This window comes from Calonectris borealis, chromosome 8 (genome assembly GCF_964195595.1).
Source record: "Calonectris borealis chromosome 8, bCalBor7.hap1.2, whole genome shotgun sequence".
Taxonomy (NCBI): Eukaryota; Metazoa; Chordata; class Aves; order Procellariiformes; family Procellariidae; genus Calonectris; species Calonectris borealis.
Genome location: NC_134319.1, coordinates 28,414,637 through 28,434,099, shown reverse-complemented (window position 1 = coordinate 28,434,099; position 19,463 = coordinate 28,414,637). Strand labels below are relative to the sequence as shown.

The window sequence follows — 19,463 nt, the reverse complement described above, 5'->3', positions numbered from 1 at the left end:
CCGTTCACCAGCTGCTGCCCGAACGCCAATGGTTTCCACGTCGGGAAGGCGCGCCGCTTTCCGCCTGGCACCGTCACCTCTCTTCGCCGGGATGCGGTCCCCCCCGGCAGGCGCTCCGGCGGTGCCGGTGCTTCCGCAGCGGCCGCGCGGGGCGGCTGGGCCGGGCCGGGGGCGGCGCCGCGGCCCTTACGCTCCCGCCGCGCGGCGCGGGGGGCTGTGCCCGGCGCGCGGAAGGGCCGGTTGGCAGCGGCTCTGGGAGCGCCTCTGCCGGCGGCGCCCGTGACCCCCTCCCCGCTGCCGGCGCTGACGCCCTGGCCTCGCCTGAAGCGAGGGCCCAGCCGCCGTGAGGGCGGCGGGCGCTTCCCTCGGCTCCCCCGACCGGCCGGGGGAGGCGCCTCCGCGGCGGCGGGGGCGGAGCCTCACCTAGGCGGGTGCCGCCCTGAGGGCGGGACCGCGTCGCTCCATGGCAACGGGTTCGGCGTCGCCCCCTGGAGGCTGCAGCGGCGGCGCCGCCGCTCAGGCGTTCGTGGCGGGCAGCCCGGGGCCTGGCAACTGGCGGCGGGGTCCTCGCGCGGCTGGCAGAGGGGCCGGGCCGGAGCGGAGCGGCGGCGGCCGGCGGCTCCGGAGCGAAGATGGCGGACGTGCTGAGCGTGCTGCGGCAGTACAACACGCAGAAGAAGGAGATCGTGGTGAAGGGCGACGAGGTGATCTTCGGCGAGTTCTCCTGGCCCAAGAACGTCAAGACCAACTATGTCATCTGGGGGTGAGCGGCGGGGCCGGGCGGCGGCGGGCGGCCGCTCGCCCGGGGAAGGGACGGGCGGGGGGCGGAGGGAGAAGTTGCCCTGAAGTTGCAGAGGAGGCCCCGGGGAGCGGGGAGGGGGGTCCCGCCGCCCTTCGCCTCCCGCTGTGTTGTAGGGAGCGAGGCGGGCGGGGGCGGGCGGCCTGGCTGCCGCCTCCCGGCAGGGCCCCTCGGGAGTGCACCGGGGCCGTGCGCCTCCTCTCTGCCTGGGCGCGGCGAGGTGCCGCCTGCCCGCCGGGCGCGGTGTCCGGGTGGAGGGGGCGTCCGAGCGGCCCGCTCGGCGGCGTGCGGCCGGCGGCCTTCGCGGCGGGGTGGACGATGCCTCCCTCCTCTGCGCTGCCGGCAGCCCGCTCGGGCAGGGAGCTCTCGCCGGCCCCTTCGGGAAGCTTCCCAGGAAGCCGGAGGAAGCCCTGGGCCGGAGGAAGCCCTGGGCCGGAGGAGCAGCGGGGCCGGGGCGAGGCCTTTCCTCAGCTCTCGGCCTGTCCGTGCAACCCGGGGGCCTGGAGGGTCGCAGCGGGGCCGGGTCTTGCAGGCTCATGCGATGAGATGGCAGGAGGCAGCTCCTCGAAGTTTTTCTGGGTTTTGTGTAAGGAGCAGGCGTCACATTCTTGCTGTATGAGTTTCTCCGGGCGAGTTCTCTCCTCCTGGAGCTTTGTCCTGGTGTCGGGAAGCCGGTGAGGTCCAAACCGACGCTCCCTCCGCAGTTACCTGCGAGCCCCGTTGGTCTGTGCAGGCGCTTTGCCCCTCCTCAGCCTGCTCCTAGCTGAGGCCTCTTCCTGCGGGCTGTTCCCTAGTTCTTCTCATCGTAATAAAGAGAGAGTGCTTCTGTTGCTTAAATGATTATATGAGGTAACAGGCTTATTTTTGGTTAACTTCTAGAAAATGAGGTTTTGTACCTGTTGAATTCTCTAGTATGATATGCATTGCTTACAATGCAAGGGAGTTCTTCATTCTCTTTTCCTCTGAATTTAGCAGCTGCTTGCTTTTAGTGTCCTAACAAGAAGGACTTCAATGAATCCCTTTTAAACCCAAGGGAAAATATGCTTATTGTTACATGTCAGGTAGCGAACGTTTCAGGAACTGATCAAAGAGAGTACATTATCCTGTGAAGCTTGATGGAAAAGCAGAACCTGCAGATTTCTAAAAAAAACCCTTGTAGTTCAGTCTATGACCAGGGATTTTTTTTTTTTTTTGGTTTTCATAATTATGATATGAATATAAGTATTGATCCAAAATCCTGACTTCTTGTTTGAGAGAGAAAGAAACCTACTTGTTTATGTTAACTTGTGGACAGATTTTTTTTTTTAACTGATTTTACTTTGAACTCTATTTAAAACTAGAAATGTGCTATTTCATTACCTATTTCAAGCTTTCAGAAACTCATTTGGGATTTATTTGCACTTCGTGGCTGAGTGGGGGATACTGGTAGCTAGACTGAAGAGGAAGAAAAATATTTGCATAAGCAGTTAAGTTTTAAAATTCTTGAAAAGTCTTGGTTCTATTTTTGCTGCGCAACTGTGTAGACAATTGTGGTGGTTTCCTTGCTACAAGTTGCTTTTCCCAAGCAGTAACAAGTAATGGTTAACTAGACAGACAAGTTTCGTTGGTCTTCTGTAGGGAACAGAGAAACTGATATGCCAGTCTAACTCTACTACTGCTTAGGAGAGCTTGAATTAGGTGCAGAAATTGTTAACAAAAGACAGAAAGGCAGCAGCTGGAGAGAAGAACTTTATTATGTATATTAAGGCAGCTTTATCTTCATGGTCAAGAAGGAACTGTGGGTGAACAGAGGATACTCTGAGCAGAACAGAAGCAGTAACCTCATAATAGCTGTTTGTGTCCTCGCCTCTTGTGATAGATGTGTTGTAGAATTTGGAGGTTTTTTGTTAGCTTGTTTGTTTGAAGTAAGTTAGTAAATCTTGGTTCAGACCAGTGGCTTCTGAACTTTTGGTAGGATCAAACTGCCATCAATTCACAACATTTCTTGTGAACCACTGTGGAACTATGTATGTCTAATCTTTAAATTGAAGACACTGTAAAAATGAGACCAGTTCTGCAAGCCATGTTCAATAGCTTTGGCACCACAGTTTAGGAGCTGTTAATTTATGTAGTTGCCAGATTTACACAGGGACTTATGAGGAATGTTTTCAAAAACTTTTGAGATTCAAAACCTTTTATATTCAGGTCACTTGACAGGATCCAAACTATGCTTGCAGTGAGCAGTTGTTAGTGGCTTAGTCTTTCATGAAGCACATCGCGATTTCTGTTTCAGGTGTCCGCAGCATGGTTGCTGTAACTGCATCTCTGTTGCCAGTCTGGAGAGAGTAATACTAGTCCGAACAGCAGTGGTGGCATTCTCTCCCTGCTAGAATTAGAAGTAGTCCCGCTAGACATTTAACACTGGCTCCTTGAGCAGCTAAGCTGGCAGAAGTCAGCGGTGCTGCCCTGCACTGCCTTCCCTCTGTGCTAGCACAAGTGTCAGCCAAACAGTGAATTGTCTGAGGAACTGAGCCAGGTTAAAAGTAACGCAGAGGAGGGAAAAAAAAAAAAAAGCAGAAATTAATTTTAATCCAGGTTAGTTTCCATATAATAATTATATAAATGCTCTGCTGGCACATGAAGAAGCCTAGATGGTCTAAGACTAAGTGTTCTGTGTGTTTTGATCTAATGGCTGATCTGTGGCCCCTGAAGAGTGATTACAGAATCTGTTTCAAAACCAAAGGAAAGAATCAATCTAACAGAGAAACTTACTTGCTTTGTTTACCCAGCAGAGGGGCTTGTATGCACAGCTGAGAAGTTTTTAAACAGTGAGCAGCTGGTCATGGGTATTGTAATTTGTGTGATACCCTGCATGCCCAGTCTTGTATTTTTAAAGATTGCTGCTTTCTTTTGTGGCCTTTAGTACCTCTATAAAAAATCATGCTTTGAAACATGAAAGAGGAAATAAAGCAGTTAAAAATGAATAAACTCCTGGTGCCCACAGGTTGAGGGTGAATGGATGAGCTGGAAATAAATTTCTGGTGTTAAAAACAAGCAGGTGAAACTTTCTCTCTTGCATTATGTAAACATTTTCTTCAGGTTTTTAAGCTGGAGTTTTATTTTATTAAGAGATACAACTCTTAATAAAGCAAAAATATAAGTTCTGGACTTTTTGAAGTCTGAATCTTAAGATTTTATTTTTTTTCTTAAGTTATTGATGCCATTACTAAATATGGGAAGTAAGAAAATTAATTTCTTTTGCTACTTTTAAATTGAGCAAAGTATGCTACCTTCAAATCAGCTTGCTTTTAGTTCTCTGTTTATTGAGCAGGTTCTTTCTGTCTGGAAAACCTGAAAAAAACACAAACTGATGCTGAAATGTCAGTTTAGACTTAGATTTTCTCCTTGCATACAACTGCTTGTCCATCTGATGCTTTCCCTTTAATATGCAATATCTTGTCCTCCTAATAAAACACCCTTTTACAACCATAATGAACATGGGGATTTCTTGTGTGTGTGGTTTAAGTGATGAAGTACCAGCTGTGCCCTGCTGAGCTTTGGCAATGCCTGTGGCTTTGTAATACTGTATTTTCAAATTAATAGATAACCGTTCAGTGCTTGTTTTCTAAAAGGTGCCATTTATTGCTAAATAGCGTATATAAGAACTTGAATAGATGACCAGCTGGACTTTTTATATCATGTTCTGTGGATATGGCACACTTCAAAGAAATAATGAGTTATTCTGAAGTGAGATAATCTAAAATGTTCTTTGTAAAATGAAGTGACAACTGTATCATGTGACATAGACTTCACTTCAGAGCCAAGTCTATGTGGAGGAAGCTTTTGTTTCTACCAGTGCTCTGAACGTGTTTAGATTTCACCTTATCAAAGATAGCAGTGAAACAGTAAAATACTCAGTTCCTTGCTGAGGAATCCAGTTCTGTTGGCTGTAATTGTGAAGCCAGCTTTTGGCTTCTTAGCAGTTGAAAGATCCTATGTCTCTTCCCTTTCCTCTTCAGCAGGAAAAGGTACACGCACATCCCCGCCCCATGCAGACTAAGTTTTTGGAAGGAAGAAACAGTGATAGAAAGATCTTTTATTCTACTGTTCTCCTGGTATTTGAATCACTTTTTTCTGCATGAATAAAGGTATATTAGTTTTCTTAGGCATCATTATGAAAGTAATGTTTTCAACCTTACTGCTAGTAATGAGTTCTGAACAGGTTATTGGACACTTTTGATCCAGATAACTTCAGAAGAATAATTGCAAGAAAAGCAATAGTGGCATTATATCCACAGTATGGAGAAAACGGACTTACACTTCTGTTGCTTTTCTTGGGTGATTGTGTAGCTCTTTCAGGTTAAAGAAAATTATGGATCAGTATTTTTTTTATTTCCTCTCCCTTCCCCCAGCGCTTCAGTGGTGAGTGTTTCGATGCTGATGGTGAGCCATGAGTAAAGCCACTGTATTTGGAGGGAAAACTCTTTCTTATGGTTTTAATGAAAGTATTTCTTCCTGAAATCTCTGGTTTGGTCAAAATTCTGTGCCAGTTTTACAGTTTTGGCCTGGTTTTCTGGGGGGTCGTCTTCCTCAGGCTTTGAGGTGAACTGGCTGGTTTGACTGGTTGGGGATGGGGACTGGGCAGTGTGTCCTGCTTGGAGCCGGGGTCTGGCAGGTCCCAGCTCTCTTGTTTTCCTTTTGTTTTCTGAAAGGATGTTACAAATGAGTGTGACGGCTGTGCAGATACTTCTCTTGGATTTCATCTGGCTCCAATGCTTCTGGCTGGCACTCCCAGAACTGTATGCTCAGTGAGGGAGCTGAGGGTTCAAATTATCCAGCCACATTACAATTCTAGTGAGAGGGACAAGGACCCATCTACAAAAACTATGCATAACTATTGGATGAAAGGAAGATGCTGATCTCCAAATTACGGAGGTTATTTGTATAGGAGCTAAGCGATTACTTATTCCAAGCATCTTGGTATTGATAAATTATGACTCAAGAGAGCAGGTCCCAAAATGTCTCAGGAGGCAGGTCCCAGGTCTGGGCAGAGGGATCGCACGTCTCCTTAATTTCCTGGTCCCGCTGAGGGCTGTGAAACTGATGGAAAGGTCCATTTCTCAGAGCAGTTGAAGTATTTAGGGAGCAGGTTTTGTTTTGAAACTGGGACAGGCATTGCTTCCCCTACAAAATCTTCTAGTAACAGCATAAAGGGGTGAACATGTGTGAGGAGGGAATTATGTTCGGTGCACATGGAGCCAAGCTGAAACTACGTTGTTTGGCCTTGTTTTGGGGGACTGTTTTTTTCAAATTGTTACACAGAACAGTTTCCTGTTTAGACTTAAAAGGCATCTCTTTCAAACAAGCTGTTTCGAAGCTGAGATTAAACTTGATGCTTTCATGTTGCTCTGAAGTGGTCTGACTTCAGCACGGAGTTCATTGTGATTTTGTAGTCCTTTTTGGTTTTGCTAGTTTTGTGTGCAGTTAGTTTCCAGTCATTCCTTACTTTGACCTTTCGGCACTATTTTGAACCTTTTGCTCTCTAGACTTCACAGAATTTGTGTATTCTGAGTTCTTCACTGTGCTTTCTCTAGTGGTGAAAATTCTGTCCCTTTATACCTGAAGAGCACATAATATTATTTTTTTCATTTGTTATGTTCCCCTAGCTGTCCCAAATAAAGTAGACAGTTCCTTTGATAATCAGAATAAATATGTTTGAGAGGTGGGAGAATGTGTTCTTACGGTTTCTCAAGTCTTGCTGCTTGGATATTTTACAACCTGTCCAGCTCTTATTTTGGATTATTTTGGACAGTTTCTATAATTTGTTCAGTAAAGAGGCTGCAAGAACATGTATCCCTCACTTGTATTTGTTAACACGACTGATAGTTCACTAGTTTGGCAATTGCCTGATAATAATATTACAGCTTGCTTTTTGAACTGTCATCTGGAAAGAAAAGAGAACTTCGCTAAAAAAGTGTGTGCATGAGACAAAGATGGCGAGGTTAAATGTTAAAATCTTTGTTTCATGATTTTACAGGACAGGGAAAGAGGGCCAGCCCAGGGAATACTACACTTTGGATTCTATCTTGTTCCTGCTCAATAATGTGCATCTTTCACATCCTGTTTATGTCCGTCGTGCTGCAGTAAGTAGATCATATAAAGTTTTATTTTGTCTTGTTTGTGATAAATAATATGTGTATAGTTATTTCCAGGGAATGATAGTAGCATTTAAGTGTATGAATTTGGCTGGGGAAAGGGAAAAAGATACGCAACAAAGTGTGTGTATTTAAAAAAGAACACCTCTACATAGAGATCAAATGACAGCCCCTATCAAGGCAGAGTATTTTGCTTGACAATTCACTTTCCAACAGATTATCCCTTCAAACCACCAGGTTGCATTTACAGCAAGAGTCTGTCACCCAAATATTAACAGTAATGGCAGCATTTCTCTTGATGTTCTATGGTCACAGTTGTCTCCAGCACTAACTATTTCAAAAGTACTTTTGTCCATCTGTTCTCTGTTGTGTGATCCCAATCTAGATGATCCTTTAGTGCCTGAGATTGGAAGGATCTACAAAACAGAGAAAAGTATAGCAGAATAGCTTTGGAGTGGGCTCAGAAATACGCAATCTAATTAAAAAAATTATTGGATAAGCTCTACAAATAAAGATAGGGGAACTCTGAAAGAGAAAGTACTTTTAATTTCTATTTGACTGCTTTCTATGAGCCCACGCTTCACCTTCCCCTGTGCCACATGGTTACCTGATACAGTGGTGTTGCGTGTTGTACATGCTTAGAACAATAAAATTGAAATACTCTATTTCTTGTACCAACATTGATTCCTGGCAGAGAAGTGTGTGTGTTAAAAGCTAGTTCTTAATCTTATTTGCAAATTTGAAGTGAAGGAAGAAAAAGACTGTCCTCCTCCTCAGTTTTATAGCAGACAGCATGTTTCATTTTGTGTAGCTGAACATCCTCTAGGAAGTAATTGTATTTTTAAGCTTGATAGTTATGCGTTCTTGGGAGGCAGGACACGTGTTCCTGTCTTTGTGTGAATGTTCTTTTCAAGAACAGCGGAAAGTCTTCAGCAAGAGGCTTTCTGAGGGAATAACAATTTAATGTCAAGTCTGCTGTCTTTTCAGACTGAAAACATTCCTGTGGTAAGAAGACCTGATAGGAAAGACTTGCTTGCATACCTAAATGGGGAAACATGTGAGTGATGCTTTCTTTTAACTTGGACAAATAGTGCGCTTTACTGCTTCATATTTATGGGACAAGTGAGGGGTAGGAGGGGAAAGATGGTTAACGATGGTCAGTTTGCAGCTTAACTGAATATGTTCAAACTTCTCAGACGAAGTTAGGATTTCTTTTGTTTTTTAATTTTGTTCTGAACTTAACTGTTTTTATGGTGCTTAGATAGGATCTGCATTCCTACATGCCTGTTTAGAAGTGAGCTACTTTTTTGTTATTATTAACATCCTTTGGTTAATAGTTATGTGTTAGAATGCTTAGCGTTTATATTTTTTCCTTCTCTAGGCTGTGGGAAACTTTCAGTAGTGCATTGATCTTGATGCAATAAGTGTGTGGGATAAAATTTTCAGTATACTAAAATATATCAAATCACTGCTTTGTCAGTCTGGCAGATTTGCCTGGTATTCCATCATCTTAAAATTTGTGTTAACAATAGTAAGAGAAAAGAGGTTTTTCTGAGAGAAAGGTAAATATGGCTTACTTTTGTAAGTTGCTCTGTTTTGTAGGAGGTCTTAGAATTTTAAGTATACTGGAATATGAGATTATTTCTGTAATTGAGCAGTAAACCTTTTTTTATACATATTTTAAAGGGACCAGCAGGTTGTCTTTATTCCAAAAACTAGACAAACTGGCAGATCTTGATTCCAGGTTATAAAGTAATTATCTTTGTGACTCTGTTTTCTTTTATGTGGTATATAGAGATCATAGAATCACTGACTAGTTTATGTTGGAAGGGACCACAGGAGGTCATCTGTTTCAATCCCCTTTTCAAAGACGGGCCAAATGACCCTGAGGAACCTGATCTAAGTTCATATTCAGACAGGTTCTGAATATCTCCAGTGTTTGACCGCCTTTGCTACCTAATATCTAGTTAGAATTTCCGTTGTTGCAATTTATGTGTTGTCCTTCTTCCTTTTAAACTTAAATACTTTTGCAAATGTTTTTGTACTTAAATGAAATGTTGTGTTTGATTACAGCAACCTCCTCAAGTATAGACAGAAGTGCTCCACTTGAAATTGGTCTTCAACGCTCCACTCAAGGTACAGTTTAACTAAAAAAAAACTTTGAGATTTATTTTATGAAACTCTACTACAGTCTTGCATTTTTAATGTCCTCTTTTTCTTGTAGTTAAAAGAGCAGCAGATGAAATATTAGCAGAAGCAAAGAAACCAAGAATAGAGGTAATGACAGTAACTGTCATCAATACAAATTGGGGGTGGTGGTAAATTACAGTATTTATCTGGTTTTGTAGCAATTCAGTTGGGCAACTTATCCTCTGGGTGCACACAGTACTTCTGTTAGTGTGAACATGAACTGGAAGGAGTTAGAATTTAAGCCTCTGATTTTAACTTGGAATTTTAGTTACTAGATGTATGTTGTAGTATGAAAGGGGAAAGCTTGACCATATATCTCTAAGTACCTGTTGCGTTATAATCTGTCTGCTAAGAGCTATGGGATTGGAATAAAAGTGCTGTTTAATGACTGTTTACGGTTATTTTCCATCCATGAGTTGGCATTATAACTTAAATGCCAGTCTTAACTTTATGAATGGATACTTATTTGTTTTACCTGCTATTTTAGTCTCTTTATAGCAGTATATGAAACTGTCCTTGTGATTACTATTTTCTGAAGCGGTGTCTTAGGTAATTAATTTAACAGTGTGTTTTCACAAGTACCTCTTGAATAGAAGCAATGCGTCTAATTCTTACACACATTGTATTACTTAACTCTGCCTGGTTTTAAAAACCGACTGTTTTTCTTTTTTTTTTTTTTTTTAAAAAAAACCTATGTTCATCCAGTTGTCTCCTCTGTGAGTTATAAATCTGGCTGTATGTATTTTCAGAGTACTGAAGCTTTAGATTTCTTCTAAGAAGAAGAGTTACCAAAATACATAAATTCCCTTATTTCAGAGTTGGATTTGAACATTGTTTGTGCTTAGCTATAACTGCATAAGAATCATAAGAACTTTATGCATTCTTAATGGCACATGAGCATATGATTGCGCTGAGATGACCTATTGGAGATCTATAGATTTTTGTTCTACATTACCCTATGTGGTTGTGATGCCAGTATGTTTTGAAACTATAGATCTTCACCATCATAGTTTGGAGAATCAAGAATTCTGCATATGAGCCGAATGAGCTTATGGCCATCTTCTGTTTGTTTGTTTTGTTGCTGCTGTGGCAGCTCAGAGTCTGTAAAGTCTGTTTTAAGTTATTCAGTTGTTGTCTCGGTGTAGAGATTCCATGTCTGTACTGATACATGGGCATGACTTTTTGCTGTGCTTCAGCCTTTCCAAACAGCCTTTTAGCAATAGGACAGGCTTGATGCTGATTTAAGTTTTGTGGGGAAATAAGACAGATTGAACACAAGTGGTACCAGCATTAAGAAGCTGAAAAGATGGCATAACATTACATCTCTCTACTGCTTTCTCAAATTACACGTCTGTCTCAAACCTGGCTTGAGTAACTAGAGGCTTCCTTACTCCTGACTTGTTTTTACATTTACTGGGAATGCCATTTATAAAAGTTCTGCATCAAGATTTAACAGTTCTGAGCAGTTCTTTAAAAATGTTGCTGATTAAATATCTGGGCAAATTTGAGTGTCCGATGAATTTACCTTAAATATGTAGGTGTGTATATGTATTGTTCTACCTAAACGTGTGCATTACTTGCCAGCTTTAAGTTCTCTGACTGATTTTTTTCTGTTGTTCTGAATTGTTGCCTGAGCAAGGCTCTTTACAAGGGGAATGGTAGTTTCCTTTTCATTATTCTAATCATACATTGTGGTTCTTGAGAGGAAATTTCCAATAGCTGTACAGTTAACACTAATGCACAGTTCAAAAATACTTGGAAATAAAGATTGTCCTTGCAAATGTAAAAAAAAAAATTCTGAGTAGCTTTAATTCTAGTTGCATTTATTAAAGAAAATGCACAAAAAATTAAACATTACAATTAAACACTACTGTTACTGCTAGGATGAAGAGTGTGTGCGCCTTGACAAGGAGCGGTTGGCAGCTCGGTTGGAAGGACATAAAGAAGGTATCGTGCAAACAGAGCAGATCAGGTAGGAATACTTCTTTTTCATATGGATAATACTTAATTAAAGGACTGATAACAATTCTTGTGCTATTCAAGACACCCAGTTTTATTTCTGTCCAACAGCTCTCAGTGCAAGTCTCCCTCCCTTAGGTACTATCATCAGTAATGCTTGAGGAGGCAGAACTTCATGCCTGGTCAGACTCCTGTTCTTGAGTGGAAGTTCAGATGTCATGGCATGAGATTTGGTTTGTCTTGAGAAGTGAGCAGACAGTTGTTTCTTCCTCTTGCCAAGTCTGCCATTTCTGCTTTCTTCTGCTCTGGTGGTTATCTAAGCAGTCAAATACAATGAGCAGAACTGCAAGGGGAAGCTAATTATCTCTCTGAATTTCAGAGAGAAATATCCTGTATTGAGGAATGTCTTGCATGCAAAAGGAGAAAAACATTGTGAGAACAGATCAAAGGGTAACACAACCTCTGTTTGACTCCCTGCAGAGGTGAGCTTCTTGCCTCTGAAGAGGCAGTAGATTGCCAGAGGATAATGCACTGTCATTGCCATAAGTCGTCATCAGTATTCCAAGTGCTTAAAAACTTGCCCATCATCTTTCCTTTTCCGTTGCATTCATCCAGAATTTTATAGAGAATGACACCTGGTTTTGAGTCTTACATCGTATCTTCCCAAAGCCAGGCAAAAATGAAACTATTGCAAGACCTTGTTGATGCTAAGATCTTGGGCTTAGTAGGATACCAGACTCGAGTAGTTAATTTTCAAATACCTGGGTTCAGAAGTCCTAAAATAAAGGTAGCTGCTTAATTTCTTTAGTGTGTCAGATTTTATAATGTGAAGTGGGAGTTATGCTTCCTACAGTTAAAGTGTATGAGTGTGAATTAATGTACTTTGTCTGCACTGGATTTTGCAAATAAGTAGTTTCATTTGCTAGAACAACTGCATTCTTGAGAAATTTATTTCTTGAGCATAAACAATACTGTGAACGCTTGTCTGCCCTTTACTGGGATTAAATTTATCAGTTAGCTTGCAACAATTAATATAGCCAAGTGAGGCATTTATAGAATCCATAATTACACCTAACCACGTGAATAATACATCTTTTGAATATCTTCTTCCTCTCTCTCTCAATAGGTGTATTTAAAAGGACACTATAGGGAAAAAAAAAATCTGATTGTCATACCTGACTTAAAATTAGAAAGTCTAAGGATCAAAAAATCAAAGTACGCACATTGTTTTGTATAAACTAATAATTTGGATACTAGCTTGAGCGTATCACAACTTTTGTTTTGGAGTTATGAGACAATGCTGCAGTGAGGATTACTGAATTTATTAATAATTACTTTGTATTCTGTATTTACTGATTTTTAATGCTGAATGTAAAAGACTGTCCTTTTAAAAGTACAAATAACATTTACAGGCAGTGAGTTTGAACACTGTGCTTGTCGCTTGTTACTTTGTTTAACAGCAACACAAAAAAGTTCCCTTTCCAATAGCTTAGTTGTAAAAGAAGAACACTTCACAACCAGGACTTGTATTAATTTTTGAATGTAATCTCAAAAAAAAAAATCACGTAAAATTGAATTGGATATGTGCAGTTAGAACTGTGCAATTCAGGCCTTTGTTTTTGCTTCAGCTCACCTGCAAAACAATAGGGCTTACTGTTTGGCAACTAAATTCTGTGTTTACAATTAAAAACAAACAGATAAAGATGTTGTGCTCTTGGACTGAACTGAGCTAACGCAGCTTAATGTGGACAAAGTTACTACCATCTGTTGTTTGTTTAGCCTACATGCTCTGAAAAGGTAACACCTCTTCCACATGGCCAAGTCCAGGTAACAGCACTTCAGCCGAAATTTAGATTAATGCTTTGAAAGCCTCAGAGCAGCTAGGGATTGATTGACTGGACACAGAATTGTAATCCACTAAAATAACGTGGAGCTGAAATTCAGATGACATTGTAAATGGAAGTGTTGGTCCTGATGCTTTACATTTGCAATCTTTACTTCTGCTTGTTATAGTTGGGATTTTTTGATGGTTTTTGTGCTAATACCGGGATGGAGTCTTTTGTCAGAAGTTTGATTCTCATGCCCAAAACAAGAATGCCAAGCTCATGTAATCTTCAAGTATATGTAAGATTATATATATATTTTATGATTTATAGCATAGCCATCAACTTTAAGCAGGATGAAGTTACTCATTCACAAATTCTTCCAGAAGAATTGTGTGTGCAATTATTCAGTCTCTGTGTTATTTTTGCTCATTTAGGTCCTTGTCTGAAGCCATGTCAGTGGAAAAAATTGCTGCTATCAAAGCAAAAATCATGGCAAAGAAAAGATCCACTATCAAAACTGATCTGGATGATGACATAACTGCTCTTAAACAGAGAAGTTTTGTTGATGCTGAAGTGGATGTAACCAGAGATATTGTCAGCAGGGAGAGAGTATGGAGAACAAGAACTACAATCTTACAAAGCACAGGCAAGGTAATGCTCTAGATACCAAGCTATTTTTATGATCCAAATGACAAACTACATTTTCTCTTTTCTGTATCTCTAGCTTGTTAACTATAGATGACGGGGGGGGGGATTATGCTTAGTGCTTTAGTTAACGGTAGGCTTTGGAGGGCCGTTGGCACAGTGACAGAAGAGTTCATTCTTACGTTGTTACAGTAAGTCTAAAACGTATCTCAAAATACTTGCTTCAGCCATTTAAAAGATACCAAGTAATCGTTTAATTCCTCTTAAACAAAGCTGGCTTGAGCCCTACAGTTGGGAGGGCTGCATGGAAGTGCCTGTGGGTTGGAAACAGACAAAAGCGGGGAGTAACTGACAGAAGTAGCAACACGTGTACATTGGAAGTCCAAAGGCTACTAAGCTGTGGAAAACACCAAAGTAAGGAGAAAAAATGCTAAAATTAACAAAACCAGAAAGTGTTACCATGAGGAGGCTTTTCTGTATATTTTTGTCCCTTCATGCTCCTTTAATCCATGTCTTTAGCTGCACTTGGTTATGTGCCTTCCAGAACATGGTTGCAAAGCTCAGCTGACAGCTTGGCCTCTTTGGACAGTTAGGCTTTTTTATTGCAGCGATACTTGGCACTAAATTTCTCAAGGAAGCAGTAAGTCAATTTCTAAAAGATTGCAAATGTCTGTTTTTCTGAGGTTATTGTCAAATTGCATCCTTTGCCTTCACTTCTTTAAGTATGGTCACAGGAAAATAATGTTTAGAAGTAAACGAGGTCCCAGTTTTCATTTGTCGTATTTTTAACAGTATTTTACATAGTGCTCATTTTCACAACCTGGTCTCATGGCATTAGTGGTAGAATAATTTCATTCATGAATTAAGGGGTAATTGCTAGGTATGTGGCATGTACCTGCATGCTACATGCAGAGTGTTGCTTCTTTAAATCAGTGAGATTTGTAGCAATCTCACTGCTGAACAGTTGATAAATTGGTAAAAGCCTTTAACATTTTAGTCATTGGAAATGTTTGTACTGAAGGAATCTGGGTAGCGGGTAGCTTTTCCTCCTTTAGCGAATCATTCGTGGTATTCATGTCTTTACATGTCTTCCAAGAGGAAACTTGCAAAGATACTGGGGAAAGTGTTGAATGTTTTATTGTAGTATCCTTGTTATAATAGTGAGATGAGCAAAACCTAACATGGGGAGAAAGACAAATAAGAGATCAAGTTTGGTCTTGGACTCCAGCATGCAGTTACTTTGACTAGCCTGATGAATATAACAGGCACAATAGCAAGTCTTTATTTCAGTTCGCGCAGGATTGCAGGAGCATTCTTAATAGCATGGATGGAAGTCATCGAATATTATTGTTTATATTTTTGTACAAGTAACAGAGTAAGTAGATGGGGAAACATCGCTTGTTACCCAGGGCTGTGATTTATCGCAGAACAGCTCAGGTTTTTTTGTTTGTTTGTAGGTTGGTTGGGAGGGTTTTTTGGTGTGGTGGTGGTTTTTTTTGTTTGTTTTTTTTTTTAAGAACCTTTGTGAATACCTTCTCAAAAGTTGTTAGGAAACTCAGATATGTTCTCTTAGGCAGATCATTCCTTATCTACTTGCTTGTTCATTTAAAGAATTTTGATCAGGGAAGCATGATACCCCTCTGCAAATGCTGTTTTGACTTTTCTGCATGATACTTGAATTGCAAATGTGCCTGATAAATCTATACCAAGCAGACAGTGAAAATTTACAATAAAGAGAATTATCTGCAGTCTCGTGGATTCTGCTAGAATGTTTAAAAACAAAATTGACTTCAACAGTAGCTTACATACCATATAGTGTCTGACTTTTTAATACCTGAATTCCTTTAGAACTTCTGAGTGAATGGTAACAAAAGGGTGAGCACCCCAATATGTCAGTTTTACTGTTTCTTTCCAAAAATGGCATCAGTCTGAGGCAGCTCCTCAAGCTCTCTTCTCCACAGAGGAAAAACTGCTGTGTGTGAACTTTCCCAGTGTTCTCTGTAGTAAACAAAGATGCAGAGATAGCTTAAGATGCAAAAGGAAAACGCTAGGAAGATCAGGCCACAGCAAAAAGATTCTATCGTCCTTATCAGCTTTCTGGCAGGTTTCCTCTGTTTTTGATGTGTTTGAAAAAAGTACTGATTCCTTCAGCAAGATGCTCCTCAAAGTTCTATGTAGATGGCAATAATCTTAACTATATTTATGGAGTATTTACTGTTTCTCCCTTTGGACACATTTTCTCATTCTGAAGATTGCTTTTTACTTCAATAGCCTTTTTTGCTTTATAGAACTGTTCCAGGATTTTTTTAAAGTCTCCACTGATGTAGTGTTCTTTAACATCTTTAAAAGTTTTCATGATACTTGCATTCTGCCCTTTTAGATGCTGCTTTTAATTATCCTTTGATAGCATCTTCATTATTACATAGCTCCCTTTGCTGAAATTAAATAGTGGTGTATTTTTTCCTGGCTGCAGGGTTTTGTTTTTTTTTTTTTTTTCCCCCGGTTTACAGGAATATTGAATTTGAGTGCATTGATGCTTCTGTTATAGAATATTCTTCAGCAGCTACCTCTCTAAAGTAGGTACTATGGACTAAATCAAGAGATGCTTTTCTTTTTGTGACTACTTTGGCCAGTTGCTCCAAGAAGCAATTGCTTATGATAGCTAAAGAATTAATTGCTGCGTCACTTCCCTTCCTGACACTTATCCAACCTAGAAAGTAACTGCAATCTCTCATAATTACTGTTTTCTTCTTTGGAAGTATCTGGACTGTCCCTTTCATATTGGCAATATAGCCTTAATGCTCTAATGATTTGGGACAGGTTATCATTCATTTACTATCATTTGTTGGTTGTTGTTCATAGTTTATTTGACACTATGCTTTCTATAATGCATCACACAGGTCCTTACCTGTACGACCCCCTCTGTTACCCTCTTTTATACAGATAATGCATTGATCCCTGGCTGATTTTTTTACTGATTTTGTGAGGTTGCTATTGTTTGTAAAATCAGGCATTTCAGTTCACCTGTCCTCTTTTGTTTTTAAGATTTCTAGAATTTGCATTTGTCTGCTTGCTTATTTTTGTTTTGCTTAGAACTTTTTATTGAGGTACTTTTCTGTAGTTTTCTGCCTGATTATTATGCAGTTCTACCTTCTTTTGGAAATAGTGCGTTTGATTTGATTGCTAGTAGATGAGTCATCCTGCACTGTCTGTTTTAAACATCTGTTGGCCTTCCCCAAGTCTGTAGTGTAGTCTTCTAGATTTTATGAATAATGTGACATTTTTATGTAATCACTTTTCAGAGCCAAATTGCATCTGTTTAATCTAAAGGTTTTTTTTTCCTCTCATAGTAGCTTAATTTTAGAACTGTTTGAGAGGATATATTGTTTAAAGCAATTTAATTTCAGGTTTGACTAAAGGCATGCAACATAACATTGCTGTTTTGGTGACTCAACTGACAGTCTAACCAACTGAAAATTTAGTCAGATTTCAAAAGCAATAAAAGTGCTTGATGCTAGAGCTACTTCTGAATTTGTTTACCATTCTTTTAACAGCCACAATTGTTGGGAGCTTTAAGAAATTAATCTCTTCTGTTTGTCCTGAGTCTTCATGCAGTCCAATTGTCATTCTTAATCTTCACAAACACACACAAAAATCAGGGAATTGCTATCTTCGTACCTGGTACAGCTTGATATGCTGGGGGAGAGAAGCAGTACAGACGTAGGGAGAGAAGTTTAAAGAAGAAAAAGTGGAAATTATTTGATCTGTAGATCGATATTTGGACAAGGTGTCTTGCTTCTGTGTCTCACTTTTTTTTTTCTGGTCGTCTTTTTTGTATAAAGCAGGCATAATAATTCTGGATGCTTACTTACATCATGTTAGAAGGGTATGAACGAGTTCTTCATAATGGCATGCCATTGACTATGGAACCTCTTTCTGGAGAGCAGGTTAAGTTTGTCAGATTTTTATATATGTTAAATCAGTTTGAGCTGAAATACTGTCTGGTGAAGATATGTCAGAATGAATATTGACACTTCTGAAACTACAAATCTTAGAGGAAAATACTAGCAAAATACTACTTTGTAACTTCTTTATTGAGAGAACCTTTGTATATAGAATGGGATATCTTCTCCGGTAGCTAAAGTATGTATAGAATATAGCTAAACCCATGTATAGAATATTTACCTTCATAAATGTTTGGAGTGTTAAGTTTTGAATTACTGCTTTGCAGAGGTTTCAGTTCTGTTGTGTATGTGTTTTAATGTCTGGCTGTTTTGCAAAACAAACCATTGAACACCTAGAAGAAACTGTTTAAACTTCAACTGATTCCTTCCTTTCACATCCTTCCTGAATAATCCTTTGATTTTTATAATTTCCTGTAGCAGGCTTCAGCAATCTTTTCTGAAGGAAAAACTTCCTCATTCCATCTCTACTGTAAATGTGTTCGTGGCTCTTGAATTCTTCCTGTAGGAACAAATTAAAGTAGCCTAAGCAGGAGTTTCAGCTTTCACAGGTGTATTTGGAGGGTGTATTTTTGTTGGTGACTTCTGATGTATTTGATTATTTGAATCATGAAATTGTATCTTTTTGTCCATATAAGATTGTTTCTTTACGTGCATATTACTTGCTAGGTCTAGGTTGAAATGTTAAAGCAAAGGTCTCATTTATTACTTGCTGTTGCTTCACTTCTGCAGACTGACCAATTTGATTCTCTCACAATCTGGGTAGTTAATCTTTTCCCTGCTTAATATTTACCAAAAAATTAAGAGAATATTCTGAATTGTGGCTTTTTTATATACAAAAAATTGTCCTCTTTATTTCCTAATAAAGTAGGAAGTATGCCTGAATCAAATAAAATGTTTTTCTGCCTTAGTCCTGATATTTTTATATTCTCTGAAAGACTTAGACTAGGCTATCCAGCTCGTATTTTTCATAAGCTTTGTTCTGAATGCACAGGAATCTTGTTTTGTTTAACAAGCAATTTGTTTATATAACAACTTTTTTTGTTTTGTGTTTTTTTTTTTTTAAAAACCTTCATCGTTTTTCAGATTTGATATCTTTAGTTATTGCAGTCCTGTTGTAATGTACTAGTTATCTGTACTTTTCTTTGGAAAAAAGGTTGATGATGCCCAGTGTATGGTGTATCCATAAAAAAGGACATTAATACAGAAGGGAATGGACTCAGATCTAACTTCATTTTATAGAGCATGACTGTGAGTTGTATGTATTCTGTTCCATAATCTTGATTTTATTTCCCCACCACCCCACCCCCAGCTTCTGTATATGTTTGTGTGCATGTGATAAGTCCCGAACTGAGTAAGATGATTGGAGTTTATAGCTGACCTAGCTAGAGGGATTTAGCATTTTCCTGGTATGTGGCATTTACCTTGGATGTAACCCACAATTGCAAATTTATCTAATACAGTGTCTTGCTCTGAATTATTTCAGAATGCTACTCCTTTGTGGTTTTCTGTATTCCTGTACCTAGGTATTAAATGGCAGGACTTCTCATTTTCCCCAAATGAATCTCATCTTTATGGTGGCCAATATTTTTAGTTTTGTGTTATCACCTGGAAAATATTACCACTGCAGTTAGTATTTGCATACTTTATTTTTAAAATTCATGTCTTTTATTCATAGGGTTGATCCTTTTAACAGTAACTAACATATTTAAAGTAAATGCTGTGAGAAACTGCTTTTGCCGTTACTTTCAGTTCTCATATTTTTGTTCTGATATCTTTTGAGCATTCTTACTAGGGAAGTCACCTGTGAGGGGATTAATACTCAGCTATAAGGAAATTCAGTAAATTCTTTTATATGATCTTGTAACTGGAAAATATTAAAATTAAAATAATTTTATAGCAAGACTAATATAGTATTTTAATCACTTTTGACACCTGAAAGGTCTGA

General features: G+C 39.8%; 1 protein-coding gene and 1 pseudogene across 1 annotated transcript in view; both read left to right on the top strand.

Moving 5' to 3' along the window:
• Nucleotides 1–547: 547 nt before the first annotated feature.
• Nucleotides 548–19,463, top strand: part of CDC73 (cell division cycle 73) — a 110,519-nt gene continuing 91,603 nt past the window's right edge. Inside the window, exons 1-7 of the mRNA XM_075156563.1 lie at nt 548–763; nt 6,816–6,921; nt 7,921–7,990; nt 9,007–9,069; nt 9,158–9,210; nt 11,007–11,095; nt 13,343–13,559. Of these exons, the coding sequence (XP_075012664.1) occupies nt 633–763; nt 6,816–6,921; nt 7,921–7,990; nt 9,007–9,069; nt 9,158–9,210; nt 11,007–11,095; nt 13,343–13,559 (729 nt within the window). The 5' untranslated portion in view covers nt 548–632. The remainder of the gene's footprint in view (nt 764–6,815; nt 6,922–7,920; nt 7,991–9,006; nt 9,070–9,157; nt 9,211–11,006; nt 11,096–13,342; nt 13,560–19,463) is intronic.
• LOC142085196 (ubiquitin-conjugating enzyme E2 D2 pseudogene) lies at nt 6,994–7,913 on the top strand (annotated as a pseudogene).